Source organism: Pempheris klunzingeri, chromosome 16 (genome assembly GCF_042242105.1).
Source record: "Pempheris klunzingeri isolate RE-2024b chromosome 16, fPemKlu1.hap1, whole genome shotgun sequence".
Lineage (NCBI taxonomy): Eukaryota > Metazoa > Chordata > Actinopteri > Acropomatiformes > Pempheridae > Pempheris > Pempheris klunzingeri.
Genome location: NC_092027.1, coordinates 6,173,721 through 6,194,699, shown reverse-complemented (window position 1 = coordinate 6,194,699; position 20,979 = coordinate 6,173,721). Strand labels below are relative to the sequence as shown.

The 20,979-nt window shown below is 41.7% G+C and overlaps 2 protein-coding genes across 2 annotated transcripts in view; one reads left to right on the top strand and one right to left on the bottom strand.

Moving 5' to 3' along the window:
• Positions 1 to 9: 9 nt before the first annotated feature.
• On the top strand, positions 10 to 11,650 carry psmb2 (proteasome 20S subunit beta 2). Its single transcript, XM_070846472.1, has 6 exons — positions 10 to 212; positions 732 to 854; positions 1,043 to 1,113; positions 9,985 to 10,147; positions 10,502 to 10,551; positions 11,419 to 11,650. Exons 1-6 carry the CDS (start codon positions 122 to 124, stop codon positions 11,518 to 11,520), a joined length of 600 nt encoding a protein of 199 aa, XP_070702573.1. The 5' UTR covers positions 10 to 121; the 3' UTR covers positions 11,521 to 11,650.
• A 4,655-nt stretch (positions 11,651 to 16,305) lies between these two features.
• Positions 16,306 to 20,979, bottom strand: part of tfap2e (transcription factor AP-2 epsilon) — an 11,982-nt gene continuing 7,308 nt past the window's right edge. The window contains exons 4-7 of the mRNA XM_070846666.1: positions 20,932 to 20,979; positions 18,144 to 18,262; positions 17,431 to 17,569; positions 16,306 to 16,577 (exon numbers count right to left, since the gene is read on the bottom strand). The exon at positions 20,932 to 20,979 is cut by the window's right edge and continues 184 nt beyond it. Coding sequence (XP_070702767.1) covers positions 16,316 to 16,577; positions 17,431 to 17,569; positions 18,144 to 18,262; positions 20,932 to 20,979 — 568 coding nt within the window. The 3' untranslated portion in view covers positions 16,306 to 16,315. The remainder of the gene's footprint in view (positions 16,578 to 17,430; positions 17,570 to 18,143; positions 18,263 to 20,931) is intronic.

Sequence of the window (20,979 nt, the reverse complement as noted above, 5' to 3'; positions counted from 1 at the left end):
GCCTGCGCCGCTTAGCTCAAACTTTTGCTGTGTAATCTGCGCAGACGAAGCTAAGAGGCGTCTGTTCTTCTTTTTAAAGAGTATTGTAAAACTCTTCCAGCTTGTAAACCTGTAGTACAGAATGGAGTATTTAATTGGGATTCAAGGACCTGATTTCGTCCTCGTCGCCGCCGATAATGTTGCAGCCAGCAGCATCATTCAGATGAAACACGGTATGACAACGCGTTAGCTTAGCGTTAGCCATTCAGCCGGTTGATTTAGCTAATTTATACCTGCTAACTTACACGTTTTCATACTTGTTCTCGTTAAACAGCTTGTGTTACCGATAAGTAGAGCTTAAAGCTTCTGTTCTCACCGTATAGTGCTGTGTAATGTGTAACTCCCTATGTTACCGTGATGTTTGCTAATATTTTGAATGTAACTCGAGCTAGCTAAGCTAAACGTAGCTATGAAGTTCAAGTAGCGGATAAATCCCGGATAAACAGTTTTGATATGTTTTGCTTCCATAACCGATAAAAGTGTATACAGAGTAGTTGTCATGTATTGATCTGAGTTAATCAAATCTATTCTACGTTTCTTAAATTCAAATGTAAGCTAGCATGAGCTGCCTGAGCAGGTTTCTGACAGTGAAAGTGAAAGTACTTGCTGATTTGATATTTCTCCCTCTTGCTCTCACTATATCACCACGTCAGTGAAGGATAATAAAGGAATTCTGTGGTTTGTTTCTCCAGACTATGACAAGATGTTTAAACTCAGTGAGAAGATCTTGATGTTGTGTGTTGGAGAAGCCGGAGACACAGTACAGTTTGCAGAGTACATCCAGAAGAACGTTCAGCTCTACAAAATGAGGAACGGTAAGGACCTCCATGATGATGACTATGTGGTAAAACTCTCCTTCATCCTCCTCCAGGTGTCTCTAGTGCAACTCCAAAATGTCAAGTCATTGACACTGATGTCAGATTGGGGACGTACGCTTTATTTGCTGAAAACAGACACACCTAAAATTTTGTGTTGCCTCTTGTGTTTTTGTTTTTTTTTTTAGGTTATGAACTCAGTCCATCAGCAGCCGCAAATTTCACTCGAAAGAACCTCGCAGACTATCTTCGGAGCAGGGTAAATAACATGATACACACACAATATTATCTTTTACAGCACAGTATATAAGAGAATTTGTGTGTTAAACGTATTAAGGTTTAGTAGCCTGTCAAACCACGTAACAAGATGTCGTAGATTTATCATGTGAAATCTCCTGAAGTGTTTCCATTGACTGAGTGGTAAACCAGCCCTGTGTTCACAGTCAAGACAGTTCATGGTTTATGGACCATAACAGCTAGTTATGTGATTAAATTAAGTCGGACTACAACGGCTTGGACTGTGAGTTGACACAGCCTGTGTTCTATTGCGATGGCGCACATAAAATCCTCTAGACTCTTGAATCCAGCTTGCAGTGAGTTGTTCACGCTCACACAAACCGTAGAGATTTAGCTGTTTTGGTTTGTGAGGTTCATGCCTTTGACTCTGATATGACCCAGTTTGACTTTGACAAATAAAGAGTGGATTTTGAAAAGTTGAAACAGTCAAGCCTGCATAGCCAAAACATTAAAACGCCACATAACAAAGCATAGGATGCTTTTATGTCTTTATTTTAGCTTACATTATGTGATACATCTATTAGAAACTTTTATTATTTGTATGTTTCCTATTGAAACCATTTGTCCCTATCTGTGCTGGTCTAGTCTAAATACTATAGTCTTTTCCTCACAGCCCCTTTAACAGCCATCAGCTGTCATCAGTTGTGTCTGTTTTAGTGAACTTTGATGAGAGATGTGACTATGATCATTACCAAAATAATTGTTTGCGTCGAGGAATACATTCTCGTGTTGGAACCACATTGCTGCTGTCATGACACAAGGAGATTGTGACTTTTGTGGGCCAACTTTTAAAGGTTTTTCCACTCCACACTTGGTGCTCCCTGCGGATAGCCAATTAAATCACAGCATTAAGTTTTTGACTAAGAAAATAAGCTTTTTGTTGTAGTCCATTGATATATTTATTTAACAAGATCATCTCTGCACTTCAATGCATTTTTTAACTCAACATGTAAGAAAGAAGTTGCTCAGAATTTAACCAAAAGAGGGTTCAAGATAGAGGAAGAGAACAGTTAGAGTTAAGCACGTAAAGTTTGCCAAATTTAATTGAAGTTACTTTAATTCAAAAAAAGCAAAGCAAACTAAAGGCAACTAGCAAAGTAATGTAACACCTTTCTTTTTACCTTCATTGTGTACAGCTTCTTGTTCGACACTGACATGATTGTATGAACTTGAACTGTCTGTGACAGAGAGACCATGCAGCTTTGTGGTGTCTCCACAAATGTAAACTCAACTTGCCAAGATGCACTTTTTCATTTGATGTTGCCACTTAAGATAAGATGGACTTTATTGAAATTTACAGAAAATGTATTCTCTCTCTTGCTGTTATGTTCTTGTGGGCATCTTTTTTTAACCTGTGTGCTTAAACAAACAATTTCAAACTCCCTGCAAAGACTTTCAGCACCAGTATCTTTGTATATTTTCTCAGGAGCTAAATAATCCTCCGTACCAGTGGTCACCCTCTGAATTAAGCATATTCATCGTGGAGTAATGAGTGAACATACCTATAAATATTTTAATTTCTATTTTAACTTAATTACATTCCCCTGTTAGCATTCGCAATCTCATTTTGCTTTAGGGAAGGCAAGATAGAATCACAAATGAATTCCCATAAGTTAAAGTAATACTCGCTTCAAATTACAGAGACGGTAACCATATGTGGTAGGTTTATTCATTGGTATCAAAAATGTCTTTGGGATTGTACTTTTTTGGCTAAAAGAGGAAATTATGACGCACAAACACAACAGAGGCCTTATTTCTCTTGATGACGTGACAGTGCTGTGATGTAATATTAGCGATGTGTCATTACTCCGAAGTTCAGGTGGGAATTAAGTCCCACTTGCAATTGTACCTGTTTGTGTCTCTATCAGCTTGAGACGTCTGAACTGAATCAGTAGATCCATTTTGACAGAGTCGGGTACATTTGTCAGCTTGTTGTGAATGGTGACGGGGAGGTTTCTCCCTCTGAGACTTCATGATAACACCTGAGCCTGCAGCATCATGCCCACCCCCCCACCCCCACCCCAGCTACACAGCTGCTCTGTCTATATTATCAAAATGCCACGGTTTTGACCTTCAGGACCAAAATCTACTCAAACAAAATTGTCAAAGCAACATTAAGGTGCAGAATCTGTCCTTATGACTTATGTAAGCTTACATTTACAACCAGGCAGGTTAACCAGCTAATGTATCCGTCTGCATGTTTGGGAGTTGGCTTGTTTATTTATGCCGAACACGTCTTGAAACGTGCAGTGCTTTTTGAAATTATTATGTGTGTCCTTAAGGCCTTCCAGAGACCTCGGAGCCCTACAGGAGCAAAATACACTTTCATACCAGGCAGGACAGTGGGAGGCACGCAAATGAGAGCTAGATTTTATACTGTGCACTAAAACACATTTGGAGACTCTGAATTAAGCACTTGTTGTGGGATTTTTTTTGTTATCTTGACACTTTATGTGACCAATTTTTGCTTTTCAGCGCCTTTCGATGTTCTACACTTTTCATGCCTGTCCACCTGTTTTCAAAAAGTAATGAGATTTGATACTTGTTCCCAGCAGCACTTGTCATGCATACTTTTTAGCCTTTGCCTTTAAGCATCTACGGGATAAAGACATACCACATGTGCTTTAAAAAATGGTAGGATCCATATTTAAAGGGCGGCAACTAAGGATTGTTTTCATTATCAATCTGCCAATAATTTTCTATATTAATCAATTGTTTGGTTTAAAAAATGGTGAGAGGGGAATATCGCATTTTCCCACAGCCTTAGATGCTGTCTTCACATGGGTTGTTTTGTCCAAAATCCCCAAAAATTGTTCAAAATCCAAAGATATTCTATACGACAGGACTGTAAAACACTTAAGACGCTAAAACAAAATAATATTTTGCTTTGAAATGATATAAAACCATGAATCCATCACCAAAATAGCTGCTGGTCAATTTTCTGTTAATTAACTAATCAGTTAGTCGACTAATTGTTTGAGCCCTGTGTATTTTACATTAGTTTTTACTTGTAGCACACGGTGGTATGTGTGTGTTTTTTCGATGTAACGCACGCTGCTCAACTCAGCTCTCGTACCCGCGCGTTGTTTCTTTTTCACTAATTTGTTAAGAGTAGTGCAGCCGCCGCCTGTCACAATAGCAGAAGGGTGAAAATAATTACAAAAAACAATTAGTGTGGCAGAGAAGGGAATGTGGGACACATCGAACGGGGGATAGGGGTAGAGCAGGAGCAGGAGGAGGAGGAGGAGCGGGGGTCCCAGGGGAAAAAAAAAAACCAGGCCCAGTAGATAACACTGCACAGTCTGGAGTGTGAGAACGAGTAGGAGTCAACATACACACAAATACAATATGCATGCACACAGTGGGACCTATAGGATCAGGATCGTTTTATTCTGTCAAGGTTGTACATGTTGTGGAGGATAACATTTATATTCATCTCTTGCCATAAGCTGCGAGTGTATCGTTATTTTTGTGCCTCACGGTTATGAATTTGGTTTTATGAGTGCAGGATTTACCAACGCTGTGTTCTCAGGAGTGCTCAGAAACTGAAGCAATAGCAGTTTCTCCTCTGCATCCCACACCTTCCTCAAGCTATGCTCTTCTCACATTAATCAACCTCCAGAGTACACGGACATTTGCAAATTATGTTGTATAAACAATTTTTATGGTGTTTTTTTCCCCCCCAGAACATCTTGAGTATGTAGAATATGTAATGTGTGTTGTCCATTTGAATGTGAGACAGGAAAGTCGTCTGCAAAAGTCTCGACATGTTTATTATCCACTAGAAGTAACACTTTTTAACAAATGTAGGCAGGAGCGTTAGCAGGTGATAGAAGAATATAAATCTGACCTGTTTTTGCGTTTTATTTGGATCAATGATTATTCCCCTTGAAGAAGTGTCTGAAGTGTGGGTGTTACTTAAACCTTACAATTACTCTATCAAGACCTTTTGGCTGCAAATAATGGTAAATTATTGTCATCATAGATCAGTCTGCATTGATAGATGAATTGTTTGGTCTACAAAAGGGTTGTAAGGTTATTTTTTAATTAATATATTTTATATTATATTTTCAGTAAAAATGACTTTTACTCTACTTTCTACATGTCGTATCAATATTTCTGCTAGTATTTCAGTGAAATCTAACTTTTGTAGTGATCCAGTTTGCTATAATGAAAACAACAATAACACAAAATGATTAAAGATAAACAATTGTGCACCAGAACACCTGTTCTGCTCTGAGACTTTTAAAATGAAACCATTTCCATCAACAGGATCACAGCTAAGACACACTTTGACACCACAAACTGAGACAAAGATTAAGGTCGTTTGTTTGACTAAAACAAAATTTAATGTAGATTCATTGAAAAGCGCCTGTAGTCTAAGACTACGCTGCACTCTTGTCTGGGGATCTGGCTGCATATGTTGGAATTTATTTTAATTAATCTGATTAAATCATTGCAGATTAAAGTTTAGCCCTGACAGAGAGGCAAGATAATGATCTGCTTTTGTATATCAGATCTCTTTTTCTACCCTCCTTAAATCATCTTCTGAACCCCCACAAAAATCATCACGTGATCCCACTGGCATGTCCACACCCCTAGGTTAAAAACCACTGGCTGATAAATTAATCAGTGGTATATAGTTAAGTCTGATGGCCTTATTCCTGCAGGATAAATTACAGATGAGTCCTTTAGTCTGAAAGATGCCATACCCCAGTGGCTGCAGACCTCCGGGAGGTGTAGTTAGCTGAAGTCAGCAGAGCATGTCGGCGCAGAGTGAGCGAAACCCTGTTCACATACGACTGTGCGCTTACCAGCCTGCCGTCCAGAAAAACAACTCCGCTAACCTCTGGAGTACTGCATTCACTCAAGCTTTAGAGAGGAGACAAAGAAAAACTAGCGGTAAGCAAAATCACCTGAGGCCTTGACTCCGCCGCATGCATATCAGTAATGATACACATGAAATTCACCACAAAGCAAAACAACTGCAAAGTTTTAGGGGCATAGAAAGTCAGCATCTGCTCTGCCTCTATTTGCTTTAGCTTCCTGTCTGATGTACTTTAATATTTGCAAAAGTTATCTGTTGTTGATAAATACAGATGAAATTGATGTTGACTGACAGACGCAGCCGTGTGGTAGCCAAAAAAGTTTAGCAGGACTGATAAGTGTAGGAGGCTGATGCGCGAGGGGTTAAATTGATACAGGAAAAATCAGGAGGCAGATGGTTTATAAATATCAGATTTGATTTTATTTTTTTATTTTTTGGAGATTATGTAGAAGTCTAAAAGCCTTACAGTCATCAGTTAATGTATATATGTGGATGTTTGCTCTGCAGTGCGCCGAGAAAGTGACATTTTGTCAGTCTGTAAAGTTTGAGCTGTTTGTTTTTTGGATTCTTCTGTAAGGCCACAGCAACAGTTATCCGCTGTGCCGCGGTGATCTACAGCTGGACCCATATGGGTTTGTAAAATATTTTTTAGCATGGGCACACAATGGGAACAAATAATTACTGGCGCCATATTGCACACGGCTCCCCTGCTCCTGCACAGATGAACAATTAATACAGCAGATTGAGGAGAAATGCCAATAAAGAGAACATGCCCTAGGGCAGGGTGCAAAAATAGGGGGAGGGAGGGGAGGAGGAAGGAAAGGAAGGAGGGTGTGCTGGAACGTGGGAGAGGAGAGTTTGGGAATGAGCTTGTGGTGATTTTTAATTTAATTTTTAATTTAATTTATGTCACAGCCAGTGCTGTTTTCCCCTAAATCCCACACCGCCAATGTCTTACATGAATAATGCTACATTTTGGGAAGCGCACTCTTTCTTGCCGAGCGTTAGACGAGAGGATTGATACAGCTCTCGTGTCTGTGCACTAACTATGACGCTGCCACCAGAAGCCAGTTAGCTTAGCTTAGCACAGAGAGGGGGAACGGGGAGAAACGGTTAGCCTGGCTTTGTCCAGTTGTAACAAAACCCACCTACCAACTAGGGATGGGCCATGATTTTCAAATATTAAAATAATTTATAAATTATTTTAAGATGTATATTTTCCTTCGTTTTTACCGGCACCTGGTAGTTCGTCGGTCAGGAGCTGTAGCTTGATACGGGGCGCTGGGATGAAACCAGGTTACTGTAAAGACATGGTTTCATTTGAAGGCTGATATGATAATAATAATAAATAGCAGGGTGCACTGAGGCAGGGTCTGAAAAATTATTAAAAATGATTGTGTTTTTTTGTAGGAGTGTCCCAATTTTAGCCCAAAAATGCTCACTTTTAGAGGCTGTGCAGCCATCGGCCACTATTTGAGTCAAGTTCTGCAGATAAGATAAAACAGGACATGTGTTAACCTCACTGTGGCTGCAGGAAAATACAAGAATAGAAATGTAGAAGTTACATTTTGTGACCTAACGGAGGGTTTATGTTCTGGACTATCTTTTAGCAAGTATTTCATATTTTAATCTTTTATCTTTAGGCTGGCCGTGTCCCCCGTTTCCAGTCTTTGCGCTAAGCTAAGCTAAGCTAACCTAAGTGGCTTCTGGCTCTAGCGACATTTTTCTTGAACAGGAACGTAGGCAGAGCAGGTCCCTTGAAGGCGATAGTAGCAACGCACAGGTGACGCTTTTGTTTCGTGGCACAGCGGTCGCCTTGTTTGGCTGAGCGAAAGAGCTGCAGCGGGGGGTTAAAACATATTAAAAAAAAACGTGTGTGTTGTTTGCATGTGAACCTGGGTGTGAGTTCAGGTGGCTGGGTTAACAAGGTGCCTGGTTCCCTCCAAGGTGACATGGGAAGGGAAGGTTATTTTGATGCCAAGTCCGTATTATTGTTACATTGTAACCAGTGAGGCAGGTGTCTGGTGGGTGGGGGTGACGCCACTGGGGCGTTCTCAGGCTCACGGAGGAGTTAAAACACACACACACACACACACACACACACATAAACATGCATACACACAAACACATACACACAATAAGATATTCATCCTGAGAATCACGCCCGTTGTACACACCCACAAACACACTGTTTCTCTTTCTCACGTGTGTGTGTGTGTGTGTGTGTGTGTGTGTGTAACCATTGTTAACACACAGACTAAAGCCTGCTCCACAGGGAGCATAACGATCATCATTGCCCTTGTGGCAAACGTAGCACTAACACACAAGTCACATAAATAAGCAGGTCGGCTGAGAGATGAATTAAAATGAGAGGGCAGGTGTGTAGATCACAACTCGCCTGGCATCGTGTGAATCATATTTGCCTCTCTGCACGACAGAGAATGCAATATTACATTTTTCTTGTTGCATTTTAATCAAAAACAGTGCACCGCTTCTGCCTCCATCAAGAATTTAGGCCATAAGTTGTTTTGAAATCCCAAAAAATTGTCTGGCTTTAAAGGGATTTTAAAAAAAAACTGGGGAACAGTAGCTCGCAACAACGAAGAGAGAAAATTAGTGTTTGGAGGAAGAGAAGGGAGAAGAGGCTGGAAGCGTAAAAGATGTAATTTAAAAAGAGAGAGAGGGGGGGGGGGGGAGAAGGGGCAAGAGAAACGACTTTAGAAGTTTTTAATGAGCCCTGGCGCTACTCCAGGGCACAGGGTGAAGGCGGTGGAGAGGGGGAGGAGGGAGGGAGTTAAAGAAGGGATGGAGACGGAGGGAGGGCGCGATGGAGGGAGCAACAGGGGTGCTGACTCCCAGCAGATGTCACACTGCCACTGACACCCCCTACCACCACCACCACCCCCCACCCCCCCCCCCCACACACACACACACAAACACACTCACCTCCTCTGTCCTGTGACGCCCTTTCACCTTTCCTCTACCTCTATCACACTCCAGCCACGTCTCCCTGCGTCTCACCCCCGTTTACCCTGCGCTAATGTCGCCGCTGCGCGTGCGTTTGATAAGTTGAGTCAAAGATAATAATTAGGAGGAGCAATTTATCTGAAATGAGTTGAGTAAGAGAAGTTGTACTTCAAATGTTAAGATGTCTTGATCTCGTGAACTGGTTGAAAGTGTTCCCGGGGAGACAAAGTACAGTCAGCGACAACATTGTAGCCATACGTGTGCGGATGGTGATGTTGGCGCCTGTAATTGGTGAGAAGTAGCTGTTTAAATGCAGAAATTCTGCCTCATGACTGTAATCTTCACACGCAGGTAAAGCGGCGCTTAAAAAATAAAATTTTACATTGAATGCAGCCTAAAACGTAAAGTTTTTAACAGGACTGGAACGATACGCTTTTTTTATGTATTGCTATTAGACAAGTATTGCAACTAAATATTCCAATTTTATTGTATTCATCACTTGAATACACTTCCAGAGACTGTATATCATGAGGTGCATTTCCAAAAACGATCAACACCACATGTCAGTCAGTGTCTCTGACTAGAATGAATGAAATTATAAACTTTTTGAAATAAACATTATCCCTGCTCACCGTGCCAGTGCCATGTGGCGTTAGTGCCGAGTTAGCTAACATTTCTCAAAGGGCATTTTCACACTTACATTAACTGACACCAATACAGCATTCGACGACTACATGAGAGAGTTAAACTGTCAGTGCCTTGAGAAGACGGCTTCAAAAGAGCAAATATTGTCCGTTTAAAGAAGAAATAAAAGAGGCTACTGCTCTAATGACACCAACAGTATGTCAGTATATCTGTGGGTTAACATGTATTACTTGGTTTTATAGCAGCGTGTCTGAACCAGAGATGGATTATAATCCTGATTCTGGTGAACAGATGAATTCAGTTAATGTACACCCCAGCCTAATGCCTTGTAAAAACCTCTCTTACAGATCTGAATATTAACCCTCCTTCTCTCCCCTCCTCCTCTGTCTCCAGACTCCATATCATGTGAACCTGTTGCTGGCGGGCTACGATGACACAGATGGCCCGGGTCTCTACTACATGGACTACCTGTCGTCTCTGGCCAAGGCCCCCTTCGCTGCCCACGGCTACGGAGCCTTCCTCACTCTCTCCATTCTTGACCGGCACTACAGACCAGGTCAGTTCTCTGTTTACTGCTCCTGTGAGACCGACGGGGAAGACGAGAGGAATAAAGATCATGATTCTTATGAGTGTGTAGAGCGTTCACTGGAGGTGGCTCACACTGTGGTCATGATGCACACTAAGAGGTCGTGTTAAATATGATTATTTTACCTGACGGCAAAATGTTACAGCAGAAACAAGACAACAGATGATATGTCAGAGCCTTGGTGAGAATATGCCTGATCGTACACTCATCTTGTTGTTCTTCCTCACATGATTTTTCTCTTCAATTCTAGTCCTGATTTATGTCTCCATCATTCCCCTTTTCTCCAGTTTCAGCCTTCTAATTTTCTCATGTCTTCTGTTGTAGATCTGACCCGAGAAGAAGCGGTGGATCTGCTGAAAAAGTGCATTGAGGAAGTGAGTTTGAGAAGTTTTACTCATTCCTTTTGCAGTAGGAATATGAATAAGGATAATTTTATTTATCTATTTATTTGTTATGTTGCTCAGCCTGTCCGATAGCAAATTGGCTCTGCAAAAAGTGGTGTTTTTCAGGGGAACAGTGTATTCCTAGGAATTTAAGAAATTCACTCTAAATTTGGCTCACATGGATCACTTAATCATCGCATTGGAAATCCCCATCAAATGCAAGATTGGAGCGTTCTGTCCGCTCAGACCACACTGACTCCGTCCGGTGCCGAGGAGCCGAGACTTTCTCCACCAGGCCGACTGACTGACAGCAGAGAGAAAATAGTTTTCATGTAGGATCCACAGGAAACTTGTTGTATTTATTGATTCACTGATTTTATGGAAATCTGCTTGTGGTGAAACAAGCTCATCCACATCACTGGAAGCCCTGATTGTAGCCCTCATTGTAGATACTGTTGATAAGTTCACTGCATGTAAACAGTGTGAGATCTGTGTGATTTTTAAACAGCTCTTTGTGAGGATTGTGCCTCACTACGCTCACCAGAGGAGGAAAATAGACATTATAGGCATTAATAAGCACAGGGGCATCATAGCGGATTGATATATATTGATAAATTTTATAAAAGTGAATCTGTTTAGCAAATCATGCGAGTGACAGGTGACAAAAACACGCCGAAGATGCTTTTCTAAGCGGATTGGCCTTTAGCCCTTGTAGTCAGTGTCTCAGTTTGTTTTGGTTTGTCTTTTTGTTTTTTCAATCACTCCGCTTCTCCGTCTTTATCTTTCTGTTTCTACTTGATTCTACATCCATCTGTGCCTTTATCTGAATATTTATTCCGATGACTCTCCCTCCTCCAGCTGAACAAACGCTTCATCCTGAACCTCCCCTCCTTCACCGTCCGTTTGATTGACAAGGAGGGCATCCATGACCTGGAGAAGCTCACCTCTGGCGCCAAGTGACCGCTCACTGCTTCACTACCAACCCTCACGCCCTCGTTTCTGTTTTTTTTTTTTCCTTTTTTTTTTTTGTACCGTTGACCTCCTTGCTCTTTCTGTTCCAATAAAAAGTGACACACAGTTGAGATACAAACTCTTTGTCCCTGTGGTGCTTTCTCATTGCTCTCTAGTCTACTCATCCGCACATAGACAGAGAACAGCCTCCTGGCTGTGTACTTTTGTACTTGTACTCAGTGAGTGAGCAAGTGGGTAATGTACACTTGCTCATGCTTGTACGCGTGTAATAAAACACGTATGCACATATGGTTTTACTTAAAAACAAAAAAAAAGGAAAAGTAGTTTTCTCAGAATTTTATTCCATTTTCCTCAATGACCAAACTACATAGAAATATTTGAAATATTTACTAAAAAGTAATAAAATCACGTTTAGTTTTCAGGTGTTCGCTGCTGTTCAAAACAATATAGTTGTTTCATGGAATCCTGAAGTTAATAATAATAACGTATCCATGTAGTGAATAAAAAAATGACCTTAGAGTCGTATCGACGCCACTCAGTGTCAGTAAATGAATAAATATAACCTGCACAAAGTCTGCAACAACTGCAGAACTGATGAAACGGGTTACATTGTACAGGTGTTCTGCTTGTCATTCAGTCTGTGTACCTGTGAAAAACAAATCCAGACTGGCTTCAGGAAATATATATTTTTTTTAATAGTGCACTTTTTTGCACTCTTTGTTTATTCCACTACCAACCAACAGACGGCACCCTGAATTTAAAGTCATTTGAATCTTTGCTCACCTTAACTCCAGGCTTGGAAAGCTGAAATGTGTAACAAGGTGAATTACTAACATTAGATATTCATTCCTCAACACTGAATTATGATCAGGCTACCAAGATGAAGATACAGACAACATGCTTGTGTTTTACTACTGTAGATAATCCTAACTCCAGATCCACTTGTGGATGTGGGGATTCTTGAATCCTTAATTTTGAATTCCTGAATCGTTGGGATTCGCTCTAAATTAAAGAGTTTGGTCTCTTTATGGAAAGTGTCTTATGAATTGGCGCTGTATAAATTAATAATTAGAGTATGTCAAAGAATAACGAAGTTAGCCAATGAAAGCTGCCTTACACGTCCTCAGTGTCAGTAATCACCTGGAAACAGCAGTATCATCAACCTCTGTAGAGAATGACTATAACTATCACAATACTTGGGTGCCAATTCAATATGTACTGCAATTTTCATTTATTGCAATTCCACAAGTGGCACATTTAGATATTGCTGTTTATTTAACACTCAACCATACACTTCTACAGACTGTATGTCATGAGGTATATTCCCGCACCACGTGTCAGTTGGTATTTCGGACTTGAATTTCAGAACAGAATGAATACAAATCGAAACTTTTTGTCATGAACTACATTTAGCTGTTTCTGCTCATCACACTAGCACCATATGATGTTTGTGCCACAGGTTAGCTAACATTATTCAGCCTTATCAAAATAAACCAAATCTGTAATGTCTCTGTTGCTAAATATTGTTTAATACACATCTGGTGAACAGCTGCATATGAAAATGAAACAATTCTAAGGGAAGCATTGGATTCCTGCAGACTGTCAGCACTATTACTGAAAACGCAACATTTTAGTTTGAACACTGTTTTCAGGCATCAAATTCTCAAAATGAAACGACGACATGTTGACGCCACAGGCTGCGCCGCTGTCTGAGCTAAACCTTGCAGTTTTTAGTGGCTGCGCAGTGTGCCGGGATCAAACACTGTATTTTAAAAGTGGTTGTTACCAAAATTGGATTTGTAAGAGTGAGAATGGGCCCCGTAGGTGGGTTTATAGGATGATCTTTGTTTAAAAAAAAAACAAAAAAAACATTAAACCTAATGATTTACTTAAAAGTAGCTGCCGAAATAAGTACATTTTGACTGTATACAGGGAGTGTTACAGTAAATGAGCACGCTTATATGCAGCTGGAAATGGAAAACCAGGCCAAGTTGGTAACATCACAGCTGAATGGGTGTGTGTGTGTGTACGAGAGAGAGAGAGAGAGAGAGAGAGAGAGTGTGTGGCTCTATCATTGTCTGCTCTCTCCACCACAGACAGGTGATTAATAAACATTAAACAATCCCTCCTCTCTCAAACACACCGGAATCTGACGGGAAGAGCAGCATATGTTTGCCTGGAGGCACAGAGAGAGATGGAGAGCGGCCCCGCTGAGTGTCAGTTAGAGGGAGAGAATAGGGGAGAGGGGGTGAGGAGGAGGAGGAGGAGGAGGAGGAGGAGAAGGGGGTTAGGTTACAGGAGAGGGAGATGAGGGAATGGAGGGAGGGGGTGGTTGACACAGGAGGGTAATAAGATGGGAGGAGAGAAAGGGACATACGGCGGGGAGGAATGAGTGATGTCTGAGAGTGTGTGAGCAGGCGACACGTGTATGTGTGCCGTCCCTGGAAAGCAGTAATTGTGTTGAGTATCTCATCCTGGTTAGATAAAGTGAAGGACTGTGCAGGAGAGGTGAGAGGTGGTCGGTGGGAGAAACGCACAACAGATGGGTTGAGGGGGAGCCGAGGTGTGCGGCTTGTTGGGCGCCGGGGGTCGCACCGCTGTTTATACCACCCTTCTCCCAGGTACAGCGTTCAGGGCTGCAGCTGTGACTCCGCCATCTCACCGGACCCCTGCTGGAGCCCGACATGCAGAGAGGGGCCCTGGTTTTTGGAGGGGCCCCCTGGGGTGCACTCAGAAAAATTGTCTGTGTGTGGCGACCGATTCCGGCTGCTGTGCAGGCAGGATTTAGTCCTGCTGAAGCTGCTTTAAGCTGCACCAGACAAGAGCTGAAACTATTGGTTGATTAATCGAGTAGATGACAAAGAAAATGAATCAACAGTTTTAGCATTAGATTAGTCATAAGTCATTTATTATGCACCAACGCTAAGAGTCTACAGCCGTGTTAGCAGCTCTGTGAGGCTCCACGTAGGCTTAAATAGGTAACGACAGCATGCTAACATGCTAACATGCTAACATGATGATGCTTAGCAGGTATAATGTTTACCATGCTCTCCATCGTTAGCATGCTAACATGCTAAATAATTAGCATAACTAATGATTAGTCTGACCTTATGGTCGGTTCATCCTGAGAGGAACGTGAATTTTGGTACAAAATTTCAGGGCAATTCACTCAGTATTTGTGAAGACATTTCTCTCAAAGCCACAAATGTTTGCATCACAGCGGCTCTAGAGGAAAAAATTAAAGATTCGCTACAGTTATCAGGGTGCAACCTCTGGGAGCCGTGAATGTCTGTACAGGGTTGTGTCCCAATTCATTTGGAATATGTTGAGAAATGTCACTCCATGAGTTAAAACTTTGGCCTATCGATGGAAGAATAGTTGGGGGATCACCAAAGTCACAGTGGTTCATCCTCCGGGGAACCTGGATGTTGGTATAAAACAATCTAGTGAAAAGTTGTTGAGATATTTAAGTCTGAACCAAAACGGTGGACAGAACAACAATACCATGCTTAGAGCCAAGGCTGTTTAATATCATTGTAAATTAAATATATTTTAGTTTTTGACTATTGGTCAGATAACATCAGCAAACTGAAGACATCACTTTGGACTCCTGGGAAGTATGATGGACGTCTTTCTCTGTTTTCTGACATTTTATAGGCGAAATAATTAACCAACCAATCACAAAAAAACAATCAACAGATAAATCAATAATGACATTAAGTGTCAGGAGCAACCCTCACGATGACCTTCCCGTTGAAGTCACAATAGACTTTGCCTGCAGGCATTAATAAAAAATACCGTTGCGACAAAGGGAAAAGGAAACATTTACAATAAAAGCCCATTAAAGTCACCTTTTAATTGCAAAGAGGTCGAGGTGAGAAGCTGCTTTTAAAGGTACGTTTTACTGCTCTGATGCCACAGATCAAAACATAAAAACACACTCATGAAACTCAACCAATCAGCTCTTAATTGTTTAATAATATATTACATTTATGCCGTAATACAATAATAATAACAACAGTAATAACATTAATAATAAACATACACAGAAAGTACAAAATGATTTGTGTTATTTTCTTAAGTTACCAACACGTAGTACTTCAAAATAAAAGAAAACAAATCTCCTTTAGCTGCCTTTGACTCCTCCCTCACCCCACTGCTAGAGAACCCAGAGAACTCAATTTCCCATGACCACCAATTAAGAAGAACTACATATGGAAGCTGCGCTTGTCCAATCAGGTGAAGTTAAAAGTCTCCCAGAGTTCCAGAGGAGCAAAGAGCAGGTTGTTGTCTCAGATATGGCTTACGACACTTCCCAGATGAGTTCAGTTCCAAAAGTGTGTGTAACTGTGTGTGAGAGAGAGAGAGCGGCTGACGGAGGTTTCTAAAGCACACATAAAGGTGACGTGTTTACCAAAAATAAAAAAGGGGAGGGAGGAGATAAATAAACAGCCATATGTAAGAACTCATCCTGAAGAGACGTTTTGTGGACGCCATCGTGACACAAACCGGCTACTGAGAAGACAGGTCCATGCGTCATCTTGAGTGAGGTGGTTGTGGACACACATTACAGTACAGATATCATCATGAACCCCGGCTCCTCCATGAGAGGCGCCGCAGGGGTTTCTGGGAGGTAAAAGTCTCAGTTTTTTATCCTGAGGGCGAAGGTAAAGAGGCAGAGGGGCACCAGTCAGTCTTTCCCCCTCTTTTTCTCTTCCATTCTGCCCCTCATCCATCCATCCATCCGTCCGTCAGTCCGTCGACACGTCTGTCTGTCCTCCCTCTATTTGCGGTGCTTCATCTCCTTGTCGTGGTGGCTCTTCCCTCCCCCCTCTCCCTTGTCCAGCATTTTGATCGCCTCCATCAGGTAGCTCTGGAAGGCGGAGAGCGCGGCGCAGATGGCGGGAGTGCCGAAGCCGTGGGTGAGGAGGCTGAAGTGGGTGAGGCTTCCTTGGACGCCGGGCTCCAGGCAGGGGGTGGGTCGACTGCCGCCCAGTGGAGAGCGGTCCTGGGACATCAGGTCCACAAACTCCTTACAGATCTCCCTGAGAGGAAAAAAACACATGAGTGTGTTATTATGGCGCTCTGAGGAGAGGCTGTCAAAAATGAATCCTAGTTAGTCTAATCTGTTACTTACATCTACTTTATCCCTTTTACTGGTTTTGAAAACATGTTTTGACATTAGCCGTGTGCAAAATGTCTTTGTTAAAATGTTGCAGCTTTACTAAAATAAATCTTTTAGCATTCATTCAGTGCGCAGGTGCCTTTTTCTTCATATTGCTTTTGCCTTTTGGCCATCACACCTGGTAAATTATTTAAGTGCAAACTGTGCACCACTCTGTGGCCTGTGGAAGTCTAACATTTTACACTAAAATCACACCAACGAAAAAAAGACGGTTGTGTCAAAACTGCTGTGTTGAGATGGTGTTTTTTTGCTCAAGTTTGTAGTTGTAGGTAAACTAAAGAAACACAGCCTGCTACATATTAGTATTAAGTTTGTAGTTCATAAAGGAACTTGATAGAGCTGAAACATTACCATTGTTATTTTCACTGTAATTCATTTTAGCAGCATTTGGCATGGATCTGGTGGACTGTTAGAACTCTTAAGGAGTCAACAAGACAGTCTAAAAGAAGAATATCCTGACCTTTACTCCCCAGTGTGGTTAAAGCTCCAAAAAACACTGGATCCTACACTTCCCATAATGCAGCTTGATAGCATCTTTTGTTAGACCCTCCCTGTCTGGTGAACGTTCACGCATGTCAAACCTCAAGCTTTAGAGCCACAAAAGACGTTTTACAATGGTTAAATGTCTTACAGAAGCGAAATGACTCTGACAGGTAAAAACGGGTGGAGTGCTCCTTTAAAGGAAAAACAGTCTGGAAGTGAGAGACACTCACTTGGTGGCGAGCAGCATGCTGCGCCGTGTTGGGAGCTGGTCCGGCTCGCTCTGCCTGCACAGATACTCAGCTGTGGCTCTGGCTGGAAACTCTGTCTCACACACATAACCAAAGTCCCGCGCCAGATGGACGGCCTCACCTGGAGGAAGAGGAGGAGGAGGAGGAGAAGGAGGAGGAGGAGGAAGAGAGTGAGTCTATTAAAAACAGGAAAACCAAGTCAAACTAGTGCAGTGCAAAAAGTGATGGTTTCCTGCATTAGTTTGGCCAAAAAAAAAAAAGATCAGCTGCTGTGTCTGCCTGTTTTTAAGAGCCAAAGGTCAGTGCTTCAGTTTGGATTCCACATCCAATAATTATCCATATTAATGCTTTTAAATGACACACGATCGACTGCTGTAACTGCTCGGGTCGGGTCGGGTCGGGTCGGGTCAAGAGACAAACTCTGCAGCCGTTTTTCTCACTTTCACTACTCAAACAGTTCACTGCTCTTTGGCTTTGTGAGGCAGCCTCAGCTTTGGCTTTTCAAATGACACCCTCCGCTTGTGTGTGGACACGCACGCGTGCAGCCACCCATGCGTGCGATGACTGTTTATTCATGTCTGCTCATGCGAGGATATTTCTATGTGAATATGTGTCTGTATCTGTCAGGATATATGCAGGTCACTGTGTGTGCGTGTGTGTGTGTGTGTGTGTGTGTGTGTGTTTTTTTTCCCTACCCTCCACTAGAGATGTTAGCAGAGTGACGTTGGCTGCCTTGCGTCGCCCGGCGGGCAGGTTGAGGCCAATCTTCTCCAGACGCTCTCTCAGACAGCGGCCACCATTCTTTGACTTCGCCCTGAGGGGGGACAGGGAGACAGAGAGAGCAGTTTTTAGGAGATGTGTGTGTGTGTGTGTGTGTGTGTTTGCGTATCCTACTGTGTGTCTGTTTGTCTTCATGAGTCCTTGTGGTGTGTGTGTGTGTGCGTGTGTGTGTCTCTGTATTGTGTCTATGGCTGTGTATGTGTGCGTTTATGTAAGTGAATGTGAAGCTGAAATCTCTCTACAATATGTTCTCTGTCAACACCCATAGTTTCTTATATTTTTGTGGGTTTTTTTGCCTTTCATCCTTCATTACTTTACTTCCCTTTGCGTATTTACATCCCTTTCTGTATTCTTGAATATCTGCATTTAAGAACACTTCAATATTTATTTTGCACAGAAATGTTTTTAGGTATTTATACGATAAGCAGCAGTGGAAGGATTTCAGACCCTTTACTTAAGTAAAAGTAGTGATACTACTGTGCAGTGTGAAAATACTGTACATCCTGTATTTAAAATCTTACTGAAGTAAAACAGTATTGACAGAAATACACTTTAAAGAACAGAAAACAGAAAAGAAAAGAAGGCATAAAACAGCTTCATCGAGTGTTATATTGTTAAATTTTATATTAATGGAGTATAGGGATTAATGTATTAGTGTGGAAATAACATTTAAATGTTGCGGTTGGTTAAAGTAATTATTTATTTAATATGTAAAATCCAAAGTAACTGTAGTTGTCAAATAATTTCTCCTCTGAAATGTTGTAAAGATAGACAGTGACATTTAGTTAACTGTGGGATAACAGTGTCTCTGTTGGGGAGGCTTTGCAATATTTACAACCCTTTAGATCTTTTAATTATGTCCTTTTAAAGTGTTTCAGCCTGGAACCCAAATCATAAAGTTGTTCTCGTGCCCCGAGGCTGCGGTTCATTAAACCGCATTGCTTCTCTTGTGATTTAGTCCCATGACCCATTTAGGGTCCTCAGCCTGGGCCCCATAGTTAAGTTAAAGTGATCTTATTCTGAAAAGCTTTAGGACAAAAATGGTAGAAAGCTCCTCATGTACTGAGTCATGTAATGAGTACATGGCTGATAGAAAATGACATTTACATCAACAGCCCTCTCATGAGGCTTAAAGCATTTTGTATAAACTAACGACATACGAATCCATACTTGTTCGTGCGACTGTCGCTCACAGTTAAAGCTTCTCTTTACGATATCTCAGCATCTCGGAAAAACACTAATGTGCGGCCTCTCCGATCCCTCACCCCATGATGTCACCGCCGCAGCTCTTCTCGTTCATTATCCTTAGCCTTTGAGCTACTGTGTTAGTGAAGTAGCTTCGCCGAGTCTGTCGCTGAGCAGCAGCTCTCACTCGTTTTGTCAGCTTGGTTTCACTGTGCTATGGGTTCGCTCACTGAACTAACCTGCTCAGGTGGCCGTCCTGACAACCAAAAGTGAGGACGGAGAAGCTCAAATTACAACACACACAGAGGGAGTGAGAATTCATCCTCTGATCAGGACGCTGTTACTACTACATCCTTAGCAGATTGTTGTTTAATGCTATGTTAATGTTCTGAAGACTACATTTTCAATAAACCCTCTCTCTCTCTTGTTCTTTGTCTTTCACCTAAAAGGATATATATGCTGGAGAGTATTTATTCCCTGAACTTTAGTCTATAAGCACCAGAAACCTCCCAGAGAGCACAGCTTTCCTGTTTTGTGCCATAACGAAGGACTTCTTTTACATAAAGACATACATTCATAATTGGACTTGGCAGCTAACAGATTTAAATTGCAATGTAAAGGCTTTTTATTATTATTCTAAAGACTGGAGTCATAATCGCTCCAGGGTCAGTGAGTCTCATCTGGTGCTTCGACCTCAAGTCTATGTAACCCACTCATACTTTAACATATATACTTATACAGTATAAACGTCAACTTGTGAGGCTCATTGGCTCATTTGAAGGCTCATTTAAACTGATATTTTTTGACTGTTACTGATCTCCTGCATTTCCCGGAGTGACTTTCAACAACATTCAGAGGAGGATCACCCACTTGTTATTTGTATATCCTGTAGATGAGCTAGTTAACCAGTTTGGTGACAGTGGAAAATGATGAAGATCTCAGCTATGTTCTTTACACAAAATGCAGTATGTTTTTAGGCATCACAGCTTTATTGATTATTTAACTGTCTGCTGATGGAGTAGCTGTTGTTTTCCTCCTCCGTGATGGATTTAAATATTTCAGTGTGGAACACTAATGGTGCAAAATGGTACTCTGATGTCCCATCAAACATCAAAACTCATTTACTTTTGATTTTATCAGAGACTTAAACAGAACACAGTTAAATAACTAACATCTATGTGCAGCCAGTTATCAATGGGGATAAGATGTGATGGAACAGTTATGTACACCGCCAGCAGCTGAGTTCATCTGAACTTATTTTAGACGGTGGTTGCCAACCTTTCAGACTTGTGTCCCTTTACAGCCGACCATAAGTTGTGACAGTTAAACCAAGGACAGATTTTCTCTCCTCACACTGTTGCATTTTAACAATTTTTAGAGGCCCAATGAGGTAAAACTCTCCAGTAACAAACAAAGACTCCAGTTGTCTTTGAGTGAAGGCTTCCAGTCCCATTTTTATGCCCAAAAACACACATGCAAAACTACCTCACGCCCTCTAGTTCCCCATCTTCCTCTCACCTGCGCAGGACTCCGCCCAGCAGAGAAGCGTTGAGGCACTCAGGCGGG

What these genes read in the sequence shown, in the direction of transcription:
- psmb2 (XM_070846472.1), top strand. Translation starts at nt 122, where the DNA reads ATGGAGTATTTAATTGGGATTCAAGGACCTGATTTCGTCCTCGTCGCC. An exon ending in CATCATTCAGATGAAACACG is followed by an intron (nt 213 to 731) that starts GTATGACAACGC and finishes TTGTTTCTCCAG; the next exon opens with ACTATGACAAGATGTTTAAA. An exon ending in TGAAAAAGTGCATTGAGGAA is followed by an intron (nt 10,552 to 11,418) that starts GTGAGTTTGAGA and finishes TCCCTCCTCCAG; the next exon opens with CTGAACAAACGCTTCATCCT.